This window comes from Xiphias gladius, chromosome 8 (assembly GCF_016859285.1).
Source record: "Xiphias gladius isolate SHS-SW01 ecotype Sanya breed wild chromosome 8, ASM1685928v1, whole genome shotgun sequence".
NCBI lineage: Eukaryota > Metazoa > Chordata > Actinopteri > Istiophoriformes > Xiphiidae > Xiphias > Xiphias gladius.
The window spans coordinates 26,059,018-26,079,129 of record NC_053407.1 but is presented as its reverse complement, the minus strand read 5'-3'; the positions used below and the strand labels follow the sequence as shown (position 1 = coordinate 26,079,129).

Genomic DNA, 20,112 nt, shown 5'->3' with positions numbered 1-20,112 from the left:
ACCTCATCATTTCTACTGAGCGGTGAGGCAATCCTGTCACCAGAGAGTGTCAGTATTAGACGTTTCTGCAAACCCCTGGATTACGTTCTGTGCCAAAAGGTTCTAGCTTTCTGGAATATCTGCATATGGCTACAACAGTATGGTTTAGGTTGGGGAAAGGTCATGGTTATTGCTAATAAAATATGGTTATGGTATGGTTAGGGCTAGGCAACAAGACGTGTCCTGGTTTTGATCTCATTTCGGGTTATGGTGTTTACATGGAACATGAGAAACCTGGCTATTCATATCCCCGTATGTGAGATCATGGCAGGATCTAGGTTTTGGATTATCTGTGTGCAGCTGTGTCTTAGCCCCTCAATTCTGTACTATCAGAGAATGGTCAGAAACCCTGACAACCTATATACATGTCATAGTATCCTGGTTTCTACAGGTGTACTCCAGCTAGTATTTCCAGGTTTCTCAAAACCAGGATGTTTTGATGGTGTTTGCCATCATCTTAACCAGGATACTTGTGTGCATGTATTCACACTCAGTGGGTGAACACCAGCGAATCCTGACCTGCTGTATTTTCTCTAGTGTGTTGTGCAATACATGGTAATTTAAACGCATTAGCATTGGTCTAATGGTGTTTGGGTATGTGGTCGTCCAGGGGGATCTAAGCGTTGCCAAGTTTGAACAAACAGTATATTATGTTATGCGCACAAATCCTTTTGCACTTTTTAGGGACAGCAGCCGCATATCTCATGACACTTTGGCTCTATATTGTGTTGCATTGGGGATCAGTTTTGGTTGGGTACTCTGCGTCAACTTAATCTGGGCTTTGACGAAGGCCCAGTTAGTCAAACCACAGGTTTTCAAATTGATGCATTTCTGTTTCTTGGTTTTAACCTCAGTGTTTGTTGATATTTTCCCGGCTCCAAGATGACTCAGCTGATGTTTCATATGAGAAAAAGTGGTTTCCACTTCTGTTACTTGGAGCTGGTGGCTGCTCGTCTCTGATTCGGTTTTCCCCTCTCCTTTGCCACGGGCATTGCATCGCCAATCACATTCTGTTTCTGAGGTGGGTGTGGTTAAAGTTAACACCCATCAATCTTGTTATTTTGAACACCACGCTGGGTTATAATTTACTGATTTTTCAGATTTTCGGTCCAACTTGTTGTCTACAATCATGTCTGTTTTGTTTTTTTTAACGGCCATTGGACTAAAGCTAAGAGAAACAAAGTATAAAAGGAAGTTTTATGAAACTAGACAGATTCAGTCTGAATATAAACTAGGATTAAACAAACTTGCTGTGTGTAAAGTGTGGCGCTGCAGAGTGATGACAAAGTACTTTGTTAGCAACATGTGTCAAGTTTCTCCCACTGATTATAGTCATATACCCTACGTTTAACTGACCATGCTGTAAACCTGTCTCCAATTATGGCAGTCTGACTCCCTATTAGCCATGTGGTGTGTGTGCGCCTCTCTACGGGCCTTACTCATTCATTATTAAGCAACCCCTGATGTTTTGCCGGCCATCACCACTCTGGTGTCATGTACCCACACGATCCCCCTTCACCGAACCAGACTGTGTTGGGATCCAGTTCCAGTCTCTATGTCCTGTTGGAGCTGCTCCTGGAGCTACTGAGCTCCACTCCAAAACCTTTTGTTAGCTCTGGATGTCGTCTGTTTCCCGGCTGATTTCTCCATTATTTATACAGCAAACTGTCAGTGGAGCTTGGAAGCTTAAAATGCATTTGGATATTTCTCTTGGCATGACGTTGGGCTTATTTGAGCTCTCAAGAGGTATGGTGCTGCTATCTTTTTTTTTTTTTTGAAAATGAGAATTACGGGGACTTTTACAGCTGACCATAAAGCACCAAAACGACAGTGTGTTTAGCAGGCTTGTGGTAAAGCAGTACAGTTATTTATGCAGCTGAATTTCATCTCCCTGGGGGAAACATGTGTCCCAGGCTCCTTTGGTGTCTGAAGAATTAGGATTTAACAGATTCTGGTGTGATTACTCCTGCGTTGAAGTGTAACTTCTATCAGCTGTAGCGATCTGTCCACATTTATTAGTTTGACATTTAACAGGATGGCTGATCTCAGACCATGCTTGGGGTTACAGGTCTGCGTGTATGTGTGTGTGCGCAACTTGACCCCATCTCCATAAGTGATGTAAGTTGCCTGGAAACCCCATGAGTGCAGAGCATTCAGCTTCCATATTTTTATTCCAAAAGGAAAGAATGCTCCCAGCCCTAAATAGACTGCATAGTTTTAGGCCTTACAAGGGAATCTGCTCATTTAGTCGAGTCAGGAGTTTGTTGGGGAGGGACTTAAGTTTTCATATCCCAAACTGGTGCACTCTGAGAGTCAAGGTTAATTAAGGCATGCAACGCAAAACCAAAATTGGCCTAATTTTCTAGTAAACTTTTTTGTAGAGTGCTTTTACTGTATGCACTGCTAGGAATAGCTGTGTGTGTGTCTGATGTTAAGATAGAAAAAGCATTGTACTATATGCTATTATGATGTTGGGGCTGAGACTAATGTTTAAATTTTAAAACTGCACAAATGATAACATTACTTTTTCCGCTGTTCATTTTTCTGAATGTGCTTGCAGCAAAGTATACTCATTTTGCAACTGAGCAGAAGTCTCATTAAGAATAAATAAAGACAGATGTGGATTGCTGCAAACGATGGGCACATTTATTACATTCACAGCTTAAAATACGAGATTCTTTAAGCCAATACTTTTAGTGGTCAATTTCATATAATTATAATTTATATAATAATTATAATGGCTAGTTTACACCCATGATAAAAGTTTGTAACAAGTTAAAAAAACAAAAAAAAAGAAAACAAACAAACTATGGCTTGACTAAGGGTTTGTTCAGACTGCAGGCACATCCCATTTGTTTCTGAAATCAGATCTTATGTCCACACCGTTATTCGCCGTCGGATTACTGTGTGTCCAGACATCACCAACCTATCTGCATGGGCCGCTGTGCTACCGACGCAGGCGTAGCTATGCTGGTGACGCAGCTTTCCAACGCGGAAGCATGAGGAATGGATTCTGCTCACTCCGTCACTCCGAGTTTTTACGCTGTCATTGTGTGTCACGTTACGAGTGACACGAAAGACACTTTGAAATCCCATTTGCGGATAAGTGAGTGGTAAGTGGTGAGAGAGTCCGGACTGAGATGCAGCTCTAGAAAGCTGATTTGAATTGCATGGATTGCAAGGATTTGAGCTGGCAGTCTGAACAAGGCTTAAAAGACGGGTAGACAATAAGTGAGCTAAAAGAACAAGAGAAAATAAAGGTTCTTTAAATTGTCAGTAATAAATAAAACAATGTTAAATTGAAAGCAACAGAATACAGGTAAAGCAGCAGTGGCCAGGTCCTCATTGAAATGAGCAGTGCTTATCTGCAATGCTACTGCTGCACACTCAGATCGTCTTCACGAGCCTACGTGCCATGTCCACACAATCAGTGCTGCCCACACCCTGTCAGCAAAGATTAAAAATGCTTTTTTAAATAAACCAAACAAACACAAAGCTAAAAAATATTTCAAACTTAAATAAAACCACAACAGACCTCACCCTGACCAATCATCTGTCCAGCAACACGCTGACTGCCTGTAGGTATGCTTTCTCCTCGCTATCGTGGACTGCACTAATTAGAAGAGTGCTTGCAGGTGAGGTATCAAGGCCAGAGAGGGAGAAGGGACAGGGCTGTCTGTAAGCAGCAGCGTTGCATTCAAGAACTTTCAGACTATCACGCTCGGCTGATTGCTGCTTGAAAAAGTAAGAAAACCTTTGTTTTGTAAAGATCACCCAGGTGAGATGTTCCTGCTTGTGCCTTGAGACCCACTGAAAATCCTGAGTAACAGTGGGTGGGTAGAGTATGAGTGGCAGAAGTAGGATGGGACAAAACTGTGGTTAAGCTGTCAGGAACACTGCTGGGGGAGCATTTCACGTGTCAAGGAAGTCCATCTTCTCTGCAGCGGCTGGTGACAGATGCTGAACCATAAGCGGCTCTCTCCTTCTCCCGAATGGGATTTTAAACTCAGAAAGACTCAGATGACCCATTAAGGAGGCATTCTAATACTTTCTCGGTGCCTCCACCGACACCTTCCACCACTTTTTTCTTTTTTAACACTTTTATCTCACAAAACTATCAGTAGTAGAACTATTTCAGCCCTACAGAAACCTTTTGTAGCCTCTTTCCGTTGATGTTATACTGTTCAAATCTTAATCCACACAGTAAATTCTTGTAAAAGTCATTGGATAGACGACTCATACTGACCACTTGTCAATATACTTTACACGGCGCACCAGAGTCTCTTTTATTCCTGTCGCCACTGAAACCTAGAATTGAATTTTATTTGTCTCCGTATCTGGCGTGGGTCTTCATTTTTCCACTTTATCCCCAGCTCCTCCTGTACACATGTCAAAATGTCCTTGAGCAAGACACTGAATTCCAGTTACTCCTGATGATTAGGCAAGGACTTTTTCATGGTAGGATGGTATGCATTGCATGGTAGCTTGCTTCTGTGTTTGTGTGTATGTGTGTGAATAAGAAGCAAATTATTAAGCAGTTTGGGTAAAAGCATTTCACAAGTGTAGTCTATAATTGTTTATTTTCTTGTTAGACTGTCATCTGTGAATTCTTGCGATCGATGTGTTTTAATGCCTGTTTGCAAACGAGATTTTCTGCACTTTTGAGTAGGAATTGGATCAAACCAGGTAGAATTAAACCTGCTAAAAATATGAACAGCATTTATGAATGATTGTTGATTGGGTAAAAAAAAATAAAAATGGCCTTATGGACTGGCCAGTTCTAGCCAAGAAAACAACATTAGTGTATGTGAAGTGCTTTGTAGGACATGAAGTGTATTTTTTGAGAAATGAAGGCAAAGAGAGAATGGATGACGTGCAACATTGGTCCCAAGCCAGACTTGAACCAGGTATGCTGTGGTTAACCGGTCAGCTTCTTAGATGCCAAAGCCGCCAGGAAAGCCCCTTAAAGCGACATCTTACTAAACATTCAAATTGTAAGGACTACAGCGTGGCTTCTTGTGGTGTTAAAGGTGCTATATGAGTTTTTGCTATTGCTACATAGCCAACATTAGCATTAATGGCTGTTTACTTGTCAAGAGCTTCAGCCATCAGCGATAGCAAAAACTTACATACAGCGGCTATAAGAACTTCAGAAGAGGCCATTCCAAAGATAACCTAACCCTGCACTCTTTGAAGTAAGAAAACCACATCTAAACCTCTCATGCTGAAGAAATATTTTCTCTGTTACGAAACTGATACTCTGCAAAACCAATTTATTTGGAGAGCGGTTAATGTAACAAGAGTGTTTATACGGTCCTATGTTTTAACCTGCTTTACCCACAATCCAATCTGCCACATTTCCCCATGTCATCTTCTCGTACTCTCCACTTCTTTCGACTCTTTCGATCTCCTTCCCAAACACCGTACAGCCTCTTTTTGTTGTAAAGCTATATGGAAATGGGAATGGCTCTTCCGCTTCATCCACCTACATATTTATTCCTGACATCACGGTGTCACACTCAAACCCGTGACGCTCCTGAACCCCCTGTCACCATCAGCCTGAGACATGTCAAGACAATGGCACTGTGTTGCTATCATTAGCCACTCAGCTGTAGAATATGGTTTTGAGTTTCTTTTAAAGGCAAATTGATGTTCCAGTGTCTCTAAGGGAACTAAAACAGCCACCCGTGGTGATGCAGACTGAGTGATGCAGTTTTGTACATTTAATATTCTGGATCGTGTTTTGCTTCCTAACATGCAAAGAAAACAGAGTGATTGGGTGAATCCGGAGTTAACTATGGGGGCTGTCAGTGTTTTTTTCAGTGGTGGTTCCCACCTTGGTTGACTTCGGTGCCAGGATGTATTATTTTGACAGACCACTGGAAGACCTGGATGTAGGCAGAGGGAATGCTAAAAGGTGGTGCAGCTGCTATTTTTTTTTTTTATATTGGACTCAAATTTTGACATAGTTCACTGCAGGTTGCATGTATTTGCACTGTGGATTGGTGTGACAGCTTCATATAATGACATCCAAATTAAAAAAAAAAAAAAAAAAAGTAATTAATCGTCCATGGAGAATAATTATAAAAACATTCCTTAAACTTCTCAAAGCAACCCTACAGCAGAATCCGCTTTGCTTCTGGACACCCTTGTGCTCTTTATGTTCCAAACACGGTAGCAGCACATGGAAGCAGTGTAATAAGCTGTATTTGCAGAATGGCCAACAGAGAAGAGAATCATACACTTGCAGAGTCTGAGTTTCTGTGAAACTCTTTCTGAGAACACTAACAGACAAGATTTCAAGATGACCATAGCCATGGTTCTTTGTGAAGACTACTTTTTAACATACCGAAGTTGTGTCAAACACATTTTGAGTTTTAATGTTATATTGCTTCTCAAACTTTTGTGAACCAGGTTCCTTTTTTTACTTTACCAAGCCATTGTGCCATACATGTAACTGTACTTACAGCACAGCCTATCCTTGGCTGCTTATCAGCCTTTGCCCTGACATTCTTCGTGGTTCTCTGTGTGTAAGTTTTATGTTCACCAGTGCCGATGGAGTGATGGTAGCCTCAAAAGCTGGGCTTGTGGCCAAAACGTTTTCTCAGAAGGACATTCAGATCCCTGGACGGGCTGGGAAAAATGTGACTGCAAGGCAGTGGCTCCCAGTTACTCCAGTGGTGCTGTAGAAGAATGGCTCTGCTAACTGATTGTACTGAACAACTCTCAGATTTCGATAGAGCTGTATAAATGTGTAGCTGAGTATTGCTAGAGGGAGTTGTTAGCTCCACCTTTATATTTGTTTTTGCCAAAATTCTCTTTGAAATTAGAATTAAATGAATCAAATTGTTTGAGAACAGAAATACTCTCCGATTACTGTCATTGTTCACTTGGAAAAGAACAGAGACCTATTTTTTCACGTCTTGGTGTAGTTAAATTGGATAGATACACGAACGTAAGAAACAAATCTCTCCGGAGGTGAAAAAATAAATTAAGAAATTCAATTAAATAGGAAAAAAAAAGTTCACAAACATACATATCGAGAATATACATATGGGACCGAAAACACTGATAGTGCTGCAAATATTCCAATTCTACAAATTATTAATATTAGACTTATTTAACTGTGTTAGCATAACAATAGCCGAGTGATATTTTAGCTGAGTGTCAGCCTGGGAAAAACATAACCTAAACTTCAAATAAATTGACCATGCCAATGTTATCTGTGGAATGCTCTGCATTTAGACCTACTGAGATAATGGGCAAGAGGGCTGTTGTGTCTGGAGAGTATGTCCTTGAATGTGTATCTCAGTGTAGAAGAAACACATTTACGGATGATTTTAAAAATGTATGTGTTTTGTTAAAAAACAATTAAACTGGACGTTCATCGTACACATGGGTTGTAAAATCCAGTCGACTACGCGCATGGTAGCTCATGTTACGTTAGCTTACTTAAGACTTAATGTACCACAGTTCCTTTAACACTGTGCTTTATTGTCACTTTATTCGAACACTAGGCTTATCGCAGAATATAAGAAAACTTGCCGTGAGGCACAAAATTATCAGTTAAAAAGGACGTTTTGTGTACTTTAATATCCATGGAAAAACTTGTCAGTAGAATGGTGTAAGTATCTTCAGCATTGTAATATCCCTGGAGAAACTTGAGCTGACTCACCAAACATTCAAGCAGTAGCAGCTCACAGCAGGCATTATCTGCTGCCTTGTGTGGGTCTCTCTGTCCAAGTACAAGGGCCCACTTTAAGCCAGCCCACTGTGTGTGGGATGGGAATGCTGGGTCCGTGGCTCAGCACGGCCTGCTTCCAGCGTCTTCCCCTCCAACCACCCATGCGGTACCTTTCCTGCTCTGCCTTCCTCTCCACATGACAGTTCTGTGGTGAGACTCTGACCACCGTCTCCTCCTGTGAACCCAGTCCCCAGCACAATAACAGGACATGAGCAGCACGGCACCGTTGAGTCGCCGATGCAGAGCATGTCCACTGTATTTAAAGGCCAAAGGCCAGAGACAACTTCTTTAGCAGACCCCTTCTCCGGTCTGTGTGGATTAAGGACAGCAGCAGGAGGAGAAACATTTTGTGCTTAATCGTTGGCAGTTTTGAAAAAAAGCCAAACCATAAGGAACCGGTTACACAATGAGGCAGTCCTGAAACAACAAGGACATTAAAACTTACATGAGTACATTGCCTGAATCATTCCATCCTGGCCTCCATCACATTGATGGAACCTAGCCTTCGCCTCTCAAAATGGTGAGTGGCTTTGTTTGTTTCTGCTGTTTTTCCTCAGAGTTTGATTACTTGTGTTTCCGAAGAGATTCATTGCTCTTGGCAAAACAACGAAGCTAGGCCACAGTGGTATGGTACTTTGTTTTCTGCTGTACAGTTTTTGTATTTATTTGGTGGTTTTACCCTGAATCTGCGAGAGGCATTCTGCTTCACCACAGAATATTATAAAAAGCACTTGGAATTTATTTTTAACCAGTGGTTCTGCAGTTATGGAAAGCACAGACAGTGAGGTAAGCGGACAATGAAATCTTGGTGGTACATTACCCTGCACATGCGCTCATTTTATTTGTGAGACAAAACCCTAGTTAAGAATTAGAGCTATGTCAGAAAGAAGTGTATAGGGATTAAAGGGAAGGATATTTCTGGTCAGTTTCAAAACTTATTTTTTAAAGCTGTCTGTCAGAACTACCCCAGCTTTAGGAAGGTGCAGTGTTGGTATCTAATGCACTAGGAGTCAAAATCAAAATTTTATAGATAAGGTCCCCGCGTCACCTCTGAGCTAAAAGTGCTAACTTTTCCATTAGCCTTCTTTAAAAAAAATGAACCATGTTCCTGGTGTTTACAGTTCATGTTTTAAGATAAATAAGCGTCTACTCTCGGTATCTACTTGCTATTGGATTTTGAACCGTTCCTGATTTTAACAAAACTTAAGCAACGATAAGCCTGTTAGCGTTCAAAGGCCTATACTCCCAAAATGTTTTTTCACCATGATCGCATGCAGATTGTTTGTAATCATAAGTGTTTCTCCCTTATCCCACAGTGCATAATCCATATCTTCCACCCTTTGGGAAAAGGTAAGAAGGTATGGTGATTGCCAAGTGACTGTCAGAGCTTACTACTCCACCGGCCTCAGGCCGTGTCCAAGTTGTACCGGAATTACTGTAATTAGGACTTTCTGAAAAATGAAGCAAACATGGACGCCTCACGTCAGCCAAAGACTGTTGTTTAATGTAATTCAACCCACGTTTAATGAATATAGTGTTCAATTGTCAAAGAACAGTGTTTTTAACCCTCACTTGACCAGCTATGAAATTATACAGCCACACTGAGTTCTCCGTTCTTAACATGGGAATCTTTCCCATCTCTATCATCGATTCCTTGATGTGAATGTGTTATCAGTCTTTCAAGCTGGGGATGGTGGCGTGTCTTGGGCTTGTGGAAATTCCTTTTGATCAAAGCTGTGAAAAACAGAAACATAAAATAAATTTATAATATCACATTGTTACCTTTTTCCCTTAATTTTCACCATTCTCTGAGTCAATGCACTGTTGAGTAAGATTATGTTGTAGTACTGGATGTTTTGTAACTTAAATCAACACGGATTTCATTGTGATTTTTAACTGAACCTGTAAGTTCTGGTTTTACTTTGGTTTTTCAGTTTCCAATTCTTCACGCAGTGGCTCATTATACAGACCCTTTGCAATTACTCCTCCCAAGCTTGGTCAATCTGTTTAGCTATACAGCCAGAATACATAAAGGCTACTGACCTCAGATGAGAAAGAATCCAGATGACTCTTGTGTTAAATGCAACATGGCGTGACTCTAACTAGGAACAGACATCACAAAAACATCACTGGAAAACTGCAAGTGACAGAAACATGCACACAAAGCCGTACCGGCATTTAAATCCCCCTCTACACACATGCAATGAGTAACTACAAGTGCTTCAGTACATCTGGAACGCACACCCTAGTGAGTTCACTTGCACACTCAAGTCACTGAGTGGTTGTTATTTTACCCGGCGTGTGACATGAGGCTGAGACAGAGGTGTCCTTTGTTGGGTTCACCTACAACCGGCACGTTCTCCGTGGCAACCGAACGGGGAAACCCACAGGGCCACTCAGGTTTCAGCCCAGACATGAAAAGAAATGTCCACCACAGCAAGAAAATTAGCCAGGATCTCGTCAAAGCTGACCATCTGCTTAGGAAGCTCATATTTCTGTGGCACTTGCAACGTTAATGCACTTGGGGATGTTTTAACCGCGGTGCCTGCAGCTCCACGAAAATACATACTTTATTCAAAATGAGTGGCAGGTCATGGCAGCTTTAGCTCTTAATAGTTACATTACATAAATTATTAAAACATAACACTGTCGGCACCAAAACTAAATCATCCAGGATGCCGTGAAAGAAACAGTCCCAGAAACACAGAGGACCTGTTGTAAACTTAAACATTTCACTAAAAACCTTTCACTCTCCTCCCTCATGGATCGTTTGCAGCCGGTGGCCACTCACAGCAGAATGACAGAGACCACTTCCAGCGCAATGGTCCTTAACACGGCACTTAGCGGCACCTTCTAAGTGCTCAGGACTGTATTGCTTGATTGGACAACTCATCTCCATTTGTATGGTAATAGACAGAAGAGCACTGTATCGAGCTGGAGGCACATGTAATGGAATCTGCTGGATCAGTGTCTCGTTGGCTATGACCCCAAGCTCAATTATAGGGCCAATATAATGAATATACACCTCCTATTGTTATCATCTAACGGTGCAATTATATCAGCACTTTTTCTCTGGTGTTCTATTCTACTCTATTCTAACTGTGATGAGTGTTATGGATGTAGGTTTTTCCCCCGAACGCAGGGTTTATACTGTCAGTCTTCCAGACTTCCATGGTCCTGGCACAGTATTGGTAAAATTTCTGATTCGCTGTGATGCTTTCTCTGAAAATGGCCTTTGAGGACTCATGCCAAGACTGCAGTTAAAGGACCCCCTCCTCTCTCTCTTTCTCTCCTTCTCTGCACCTTTTTCTTCCTACTCTCCCCCTCCTCTTTTTCTGTCTGTACTACAACTATCTATTTCTTCACTTATTCATCCTTCTGGGTATCTCTTTATTGAAGTCAATGACTCAGTCACCCCCCCCCCCCCCCCCCCCAAAAAAAAACCCATCTTTTTTCTCATCTATCATCAAATGGTTCCCTTGTTGCTCATAATTATGTAACCCAGGGAATTTCAGAGCAATTGAAGCAAACAGTAAAACCAAATCGGTGACTCCTCTGATGCGCCACTGTGCCTGATCCCCTCCATCTCCAAACTGTACAAAATGGATCAGTTGTTCTGTCATCGTAGCATTTCGGCTGGAACACTGCGGCACTGAAAAAGCAGGCCAACATGTGATCGCATGAGTGACATCTCACGTGCACGTGCATCACACATCCCTACGGTCTCAATTGCTTCATTGTGAGTGCTCCTGTTTAGTTCTATTGATCTCATAACACTCTGGAGCCATTTATTAAAAAGCAGGGCACCACAGCTGTAACCTGCTCCGTGACACTTGCAGGGTGTGTGTGTGTTCGTGTTTGTGCGAGACAGAGAGATAGCCTCACTTTGTAACTACCTGCTAATTATACTCCACGGTAAACATGAATTGGTAAACCACACCACTGCAGGATATCATTAACTAAAAGGATTAGAGTGTGGTTCAGGCAGGAGGGCATCTGTGGCTTCTCCCGATTGAAAATGGACTAATCTAAATGGGATACATCAATAAAATGGCTGAATAAAGTTGTGGGCACTTAAGAGCGTCAGCCCCTTTTGCTTAGGCTCAAAGTAGGGAAGAGAGTCACTGGCTGGCAGCCAGCCAATAAATTAGAAGATAAGAAATATTATTCCACTGGCACACCAGCGGCTTGCAGCTATTTAAAACAGGGAGGTTTATTGATAATTGAATTACTTGGAGGAAAAAAAGACAAGACAAGAATAGAAAGCTTGGAGGTGGATCAATAAAGAGATATTGTAGTGGATAACGCTGCGGTCGCAAGCAACACAGCCAGGAGGATGCAGAGTGTATGCTCATATATGTGCGATACTGCATTCAAAGTGGTTATGGTGAATGTTGCCGTGTAATGACGCTGTTACATTTGATAAAATTTGACTTTTTTCCGACATATTGTCACATTTGACAGGAAAATGAGACGATAAAGGAAGAGACCCTCACATTCACGTCCTGCAGACTTGACGTTTATGTTGCATGTGTTGTGTTTCAGGTGCTGAGCTGAAGTGAGACGGCCTCGGAAAGAATGGCGACTCCTCAGAGCAGCTCCAGACAGAGCAGCTTGCTCTCTTCATCTCCGATGAGGCAAGTAGTAGCAGTAGTCTGACCAATGTGGATCTGAAGCAGCTGCACCTCACTTTTTGTAACTGGCCTGCTCTGAAGTACACACAGTTTGCTGGTTCATAGATGAACTCAGAAATGTATTGTTTAACTTGTAAATTTACCCAAATCACTAAAATAATATAGTTTCCCACTTTTCCTGTTTGGTATGTAGCCATGTGGATAGTTTTGGTTTTATTTACCAAAACTATCCACTGAGGTATAAACTGCCACTAAAGTCTTTGACACCGCAGTACAGTCTCAGTCCGGTTATATAGGGACCGAGTGGCTCGAGTGGCTCGTAGCTATGGCCCCATATTAGAACCCCATATTACTGCAGTAGCCCCCCCAAGATCCCCTGAGGGACCCGGTCATAGGCCTTCTCCAAGTTCACAGAGCACATTTAGACTGGATGGGCGAACTCTCATGGCCCCTCAAGTAGTTTTGCAGGGGTAAAGAGTTGGTCCACTGTTCCTCCTGAATCGGCGATCGGTCGAAGTCTCCTTTCCAGCACCCTGGCATAAGCTTTGCCTGGGAGGCGGATCACTGTGATACCCTGATCATTTGAGCTCACAAATTGGTCCCCCTTTTTTAAAATGGGAACCACCACCCTGGTCTGCCAGTACACAGGCACTGCCCCCGACCTCCATGGGACTTGAAGAGGCGTGATAGCCAAGACAGTCCAACAACGTCCAGAGCCTTCCACATTTCAGGGCAAATCCACCAATGGGGTGTCGGAGTGCTGCCATGACAGGCACTGATGACCTTCCGAAAAACAATCCGTAACAGCTGCATCCATAATGGCGGCTTTGGACATAGCCCACTCATATTCCATGTCTCCAACCTCCGCCGAGATGAGTGCAAAGTTGTTCTGGAGGAGGGAGTTAAAGACCTCAAGGACAGGGCCTCCACCAGATGTTCCCAGTTCACCCTCACTACACGTCTGGGTTTGCTGGGCCTTTTTGGCCGTCTCCCCTGCCATCTGATCTGAGTCATCACCAGGTGGTGATGACCTGAGTGTCCAAGACATTCTGCTGATCAGATGATATGACCACAAAGTCAATCATTGATCCTAGGCCAAAGGTGTTCTGGTACCAAATACACTTACGAACCACCTTATGCTTGAACATGGTGTTGGTTATGGCCAATCCATGGCTAGCACAGAAATCATCCCCTTCCAGGTTTCTCCATTGATTCCAACTGGAGCATTGACGTTGCCCAGAAGAACTACAGTATAGAGTCCCCAGGTGTTGCTCTTTCCAGGACCCCACCCACAGACTCCAAGAAAGCAGGATAGGTGGATCAGAAAATATAAATTAATTTATTCAAAAATTTCCAATGCAAGTTTTGGTGAGTAGCAGCAATGACATATCTTGAGTAGTGCAGTAGTTGGTTCTTGATTCATTATACATCACTCATACAGGTGTTTTCACTTACTCTGACAGGTTAAACTTCTTTTCAGGTTGAAACTTGAAACTATGCCGGGAATTAGATGATGTCAACAAATTTCACTGGGACTATTTCCTGGGTAAAAAGTAATTCCAAATTACATGGTTTGTCATAAACACCAAGTTTAATACAAACAGTCATACGCAGTCTCTGGGCTGCTAATGTTAACATTAAAGCTGTTTGGAGAAGAGCTGTAAATATTCTCCATGTTGAAATCACTTTTCTGTGGACTCCATATCCCTCAAGACACACTCATCACATACATGTAAAAACACACAAACACACCAAAACAACATACTGACAATAATAGCCATGATAGCAAAAAATAACCGCTCTGTTTCATCTGCAGATGGGACCCCCAAAAATGCAGCATACTTTGGCCCCTATCTCCTTCTGATAATGCACTGTAATGGTGGCGATAGTGCGAGAGACGCTGGTATCATGGCAGCTCTGTAGGATCAGAGATTGAGGTTTACAGTGGTGATGGGGTCTAGTTATGTCATTCGTCATCCTCTGTGGTTTGTGAGGAGATGGATCATGATGCATGATGATGAATCACAGCAATACAAACAAAAACAACAGTCATATAATCATAATAACAATCTTACATAGCCTACTCAATTTACTCTAAAAGAATATATGGTGTAATCTGTAATTTGTGTTTACAGAGAACTGAGGAGGGTCTGCAGGAATTGAAACATACAGTTGTTTGATGTACTATCTGAATAAATGTCTTGAATGTGCAAGACTGTCTTGAATGCAGGACCTTCCTTTTTTTATAAGACATTGAGCTCCTCTTTGGGACACCCGCACAGAAAGTTCTTTTCTAACTTAGTTAAAACCTATGGCGAGAAAAGGTTCCCTCTCCTAAAAAATCTCAATGAGTTTACTTAAAGCAGCATTAACAATTTTTGGCCTCTTGGAGGCAGCAGAACAAACTATAAAAATTGTGATATTGTCACCGTAGCTGGAATTCAGACAGAAAACAGCCCTGCGTTGAAACAGTGCAAGGGGCTGCATTGGTGGGGGGCGTGTTCTTTATAAGGTCTAGGTGAGACAATGAAAGACTATTCATGAAGTCCGCTTGGAGTAAAAGATTAATAATGGTAAAGGCTTATCAGATGCCAAAACACTGAACAATTGTTTATAATACTAACAGGCAGGCTTTTACAGCTCTGGAAAGTAATCAGCAGCAACTATCTTCTCTTGCGACGATCGCGAGATAGTAGAAATATGGCATTCATGTCACAAAGTAATCCACTAGGAATGTGTGCTTGCATGTAATGATTGACCAAAGCCAGGCCTAGCGGGATGACATCTTGTTGTGTTGCAGCAAAAGTTGGATGATGGACTGGCTCCACTCAAACGAATGAGAGGGTCTGCGTGTCTTTCAATCGGGGCTAATGTCGGTCCGAATTAGACAGCACACACCAAGCATTTAGAGTCATTTAGATTGGTGTGTCGGGTGACCCTACAAATGTTTATCCGACATTCACGCTTCTTTTAGTATTTTCATTTCAGAATAATACTAAAACTTATTTCCAAAAGGGAAATATCTGGCTAAATGGTCCATTATGTTCACTAACTAGATGCTAACTTTGTCTGTCTGCTGTTTTGGCGCTTATTTAGTGCAGCTTTAAAATTGACAGTACTAATATTTTTGTCAAATAATTACAAAATTACAAGAATTAAATTTAAATCATCATGGAACTGAACTGAAACTGGGACTAAATTAACTTTAGATTGTTCGTCTCATGCTGAGAAAGGTTTAGGCAGGTCTTATCGACCCATACCCCGGAAGCTGCTGAGAAAAATAACATCCTCACCTCCTTCATATCTGCCTTGGGAAATATTTGCCAGGTGATGTTTGATTAGAGTTGTTGGTTCAACAACCCCAAACCACTACATCGGTCTTAGCGAGGATCCTAGATCAACAAATCAATAGCAGGAGGTGCAAAGGTCAAATCCTTAGTGACAATGCAAACACATACACAAACACATAACCTCACACTCCCTCCCTGGCACACACACACATCACTAGAAAACATTAGTCCACAATTGGATTCTACATTTAAGATGCATATCAGCACATGAGAGCCAGGGATTGCAACCAAAAATCCTGAAAAATCTGTCAGACACGTGGTCGAGATGGAAAAAATGAGAAGAGCGCGCATACCAAACAATCAGAAACTGAAGTAAAAACTGAGCAGAACTGCCTCCACGCAGTCGAGCAGTCACGAACAGTTGACAGGGAGCACAAACCTGCCAACTGACCTAAATCGGACTCTCTGCACTGTTGAACCATCATCTAAACAGCTTTCATCACAAGATGGAGGGCTGATCTTTTAAATAAACTGTTGCTCCTGAGTTTCAGAAAAATCTCTCTTTGGAGATACACCAGTAAAAACTGTTATCACACAGCAGTGATTTATATCTTTGCTGTGAAAGTGCCAGATCCTAATTCCTCTTTTTTTTTAATGGGAAAAGCCTCTTCATCAGCTGCAGTGGTTGAAAATATTTCTGTCACTGATAATAACTTTGAATATATATCTTCTGACAGTTTTGTCATTACAAATGCTTACACAGCGTTGCAGAGGGTGCACGGTGAATGCCCTTGGATATGAAATCAGTAGAGCTGTCACGCCATACATAGGCAACCAGACACACGCACTTTCACAATCTCTAACTTGCTTTCTTTGCCTGTCTCTCATATATACACCCAAACATAAATCCTATTTGTGCTGCATATGACAGTAAATGAGTTGATGAAAGGAGTCAAATGACTGAATTGTATTAAAATAAATTGCAAACGCAGATGGCACGCATACATGCACTCAGCTGACAAACATCTCCATAACAGAACCAGCGCTTTGCCCAGATCGGCTTGTCTGGACAACCTAGGCTTCAGATTACAATCTGAAAATGGCTGTCGAGTCATTATAACGTGAGCGGGTTAAAAAGGTTTGTGTGGCATCATTTGTCTGTATATGCGTCTTTTTATGTTGCAGCTTTGGCTTGCAACCCATGTAGGAGTGCCGGAAAAGTGGCACAAGTGTGGATTTGCTGATGCGAGGGAAAGAGACTGAGATAAAACGGGAGCAAACCGAAAATTAGACCCTCGTTTTGGTTTGAGACACAGATAAGGAGACAAAGTGATCCACAGTATAATGTCTTGCACATATGCCTGCAGCAGCTGTATGTTTATGCCCATGGTCCATGTAAAAAGGCATGTGTTATGGCAGGAGTGTGAGGAGAGAAGGAGAACAAATGATGGAGAGAATAAAGTTAGAGGTGAATAGACTGAGACAGAGAGACAGACAACAAAAGAGAAACACGCTTGGTGTGTGCTGTTTAAGGTGAGTGTGGTCTTGGCTGCACATTAGAGGCCGTCTGAAACATCTGGGACTCAGATGGCTGCCCCCGCTGCCAGGATTCAACTGTACCAGTCAGTTGCCACAATATCCCCTTACCGCGCACTACTTTGGGAGTAGCGCAGACTCGACCTTCGCCCAGATAATCAAGGCTTGCATTTCCTAAATCCTTAGGTGACTTGCGCATTCAAAAGTACCGTTAGCCATATGCTCTCACCATTTTCTTGGCTCATCTGTGACATCTTGACAGAATGAGGCAGCATTATGTAAAGAAAGTTTTCAGTGGAGCTGTAGCCTCTGTGTAAAGAAGTTTTTGAAGAGTGTTGTGTCTAGCGGTATTCTGATCTTTGAGCAGAAGAGGAATGCATTAACATCCTATTTGGTCTCTTTGTATATGTTCCTCCATATTTTATTCTTTTTGAGACAACAGTGTCCTTGTTTCCTCCTTCAGTCAAAGCCAAAGCCACAATGGCCTGGTCCTCAAAATCTCGCAGCTCTTTCTGCCCACATTTCCATTCACTCTGCCTCGCTGGACTGTGGTTCTGTTGTGGCATTGGAGAAAGATTTCCATTTGTTCATACAGAATGTGACATCAGGCGTCAGACTGTGATATTCATGCAAACCAGACACTGGGCGACATTGAAGTGCTGTTTGCAGCTTATATTGTGTTGAATGACTTCTACATCAGAAAACTGTGGGGCGAATACTCTGAACTCAATGCAGTCAGATCCAAAGCAGAAAAGATTACATGAACTAACATATGTTATAGTGTTTCTTTTCCAAACAAGCTGCGTGACTTGCCAGTAATACTGTATGCAGTTGGTGGACAATTCCAGATGTTGTTTTAAACCACTCGGTGAAAGCTTTTATCCAGAATCCCTCACTTTACGGTACCATGAAAGCATCCATTCACCCATTTGTTAGTTTTATAGAGAATCAAACCACAGGGCCTGCAAGTCTTTTATCCGATTACAAAGGTCTTTGTTTTATTGATTAAAGACAGTAACACTTATAGGACACAGCATTTTCCTTTGTGCCTAACATGAACTAAGTAGCTATCAATAGCCAACAAGCAGATTCTGGCAAGTAAAACTAGTTTGTCTAAGGCATAATGTTTGATAAGAATAAGTCAATAAGTCAATTTTAGGAGCAGCATGGTACAAAGAGATGCAAAAATTCTGTGGAAAATGCTTCAGCTTGAGCAAGACATTCACATCTCAAAGCTGCGTTGACTCCACTTTATGAACATACAGGATATAAAGGAGAGGGGTCTGAAGGAAAATGACAGAACTACAGTTACTGATGAGTTTTGGGATTAGTTTAAGTCTGGGCTGTCACATAAAAACAGTAGAGAGATGGCTTCGATCCGCTCTGCACACAGTCAGTGCTTACTTCATGCAGTTGGTATATTTGACTGTTTGTGGCAAACAAACAAAAAAAATCAGATTTATCCCCATAAAGCAAGTTGAAAATTCACTTCATGTTCAATCTGAACACACCTGACTAAATAAAAAATTTGAACTATATCCATTTACATTTCAACTGGACTACAGCCTGTTTTAACCTTACTGGGGTAATGTTTTGGTGCTGGTTACACAAGATGAGCACAGTATTTGATGAAAATGAACACTTACGGTCCAAATAAGCCAATCTTCTGCTTTATAACAGCCGAATGGGAAACATAGCAAGCCAATCGTGTTGTTGCACTGACGCAAGCGAAACCTTGCGCATGTGTAGCAGAAGTATAACCTGTAGAAAAAGGCCTTTTAAAACTTATATTGGAGCAAAGTCACCAAAGTTTTTAAGTGTTTTTTTATCAGAGTTATTCAATACATGCAGTTTTTATGTACCAGTGACCCTTGAAAGTGCGGTTGTGGCTCTCCCCCCATTCATTTAGGTAGGGGCGTGGTCTTGTTAGCCCAGAAATAACTGGGTGTTGCCAAGATGGCTGCCAAGTGGTGAGACTTCCCTATTAAGGCCTTGGTGATGTCGTCAAATCGCGTATTTTACCCTACCAGCAGTCAAAAACTTAAAGATATTCAGCTAACTATCATACAGGACGTAGAAAATTAGGCAGACTGAGCCACACAGTGTCTACACTTCAATCCAAAACATCAGTAGGATCATTTTGCACTCGACAGCAAGGTGGCATGACGTGTGGGGAAACCATTCATTAAGTGGCCGTCCAAAGAGAGGCAGACATTACTCAACCTGTGCTCATGATGTGTTAAGTGTTGTACATAGTACCTGAATCACATGGAGCCTCTAGCGATATGTAGAACAAGCCTAGTAATGGGCAACCACCCCTGAAGAACAAATTAGTTCCTGCTGTCCAATAACTGCTGTACTTGAGTGACAACAGGTGCTAACTAAGAAGCACTACGCCACACTTTTCGCTGATACGGCGCGTTGGACAAAAGATGTGACTGTCACTGCAGTTTAAAGCACATTTTTTATTGTCATTTGTTTCCATTATCTTCACGATGCCTTTAGTGAATGACCCATAGACAGCACACGCTAAGAGATTCGTGCTCACAGTGTGTTTTCATGCGGACGTAGTTGCTGTTTTTAGCCTCAAACAGACTGACTCACACCCTGTGATTAGACATTCTGTAAGAGGTTCTGTAAGAGGTGCCACATCAAGTGTTGCTTTTGTGTTTTCTTCTTCTTTGTGCAGTGAAGGTTTCCCTCAGCACAGAAGGTCTGCTGTCACAGATGATTCCCTCTTTAAAGCAGCTGGATGTCACAGAACGGAGGTTTTTGAAAATGTACTGGGTTATTGTAAGGTTCATATGAGTGACAAACCATTTCAAGTTTAGGAATGTATGTAATGCAATTTCTATACTTGAAAAATTGA

General features: G+C 41.9%; 1 protein-coding gene across 2 annotated transcripts in view; it reads left to right on the top strand.

The window, feature by feature from the left end:
• The first annotated feature begins 3,647 nt into the window (after positions 1 to 3,647).
• LOC120792678 (protein inscuteable homolog) overlaps positions 3,648 to 20,112 on the top strand; it is a 40,579-nt gene continuing 24,114 nt past the window's right edge. For both annotated transcript variants that reach the window (XM_040131913.1, XM_040131912.1), the window contains exons 1-2: positions 3,648 to 3,783; positions 12,329 to 12,420. In XM_040131913.1, the coding sequence (XP_039987847.1) occupies positions 12,362 to 12,420 (59 nt within the window). In that variant the 5' untranslated portion in view covers positions 3,648 to 3,783; positions 12,329 to 12,361. The remainder of the gene's footprint in view (positions 3,784 to 12,328; positions 12,421 to 20,112) is intronic.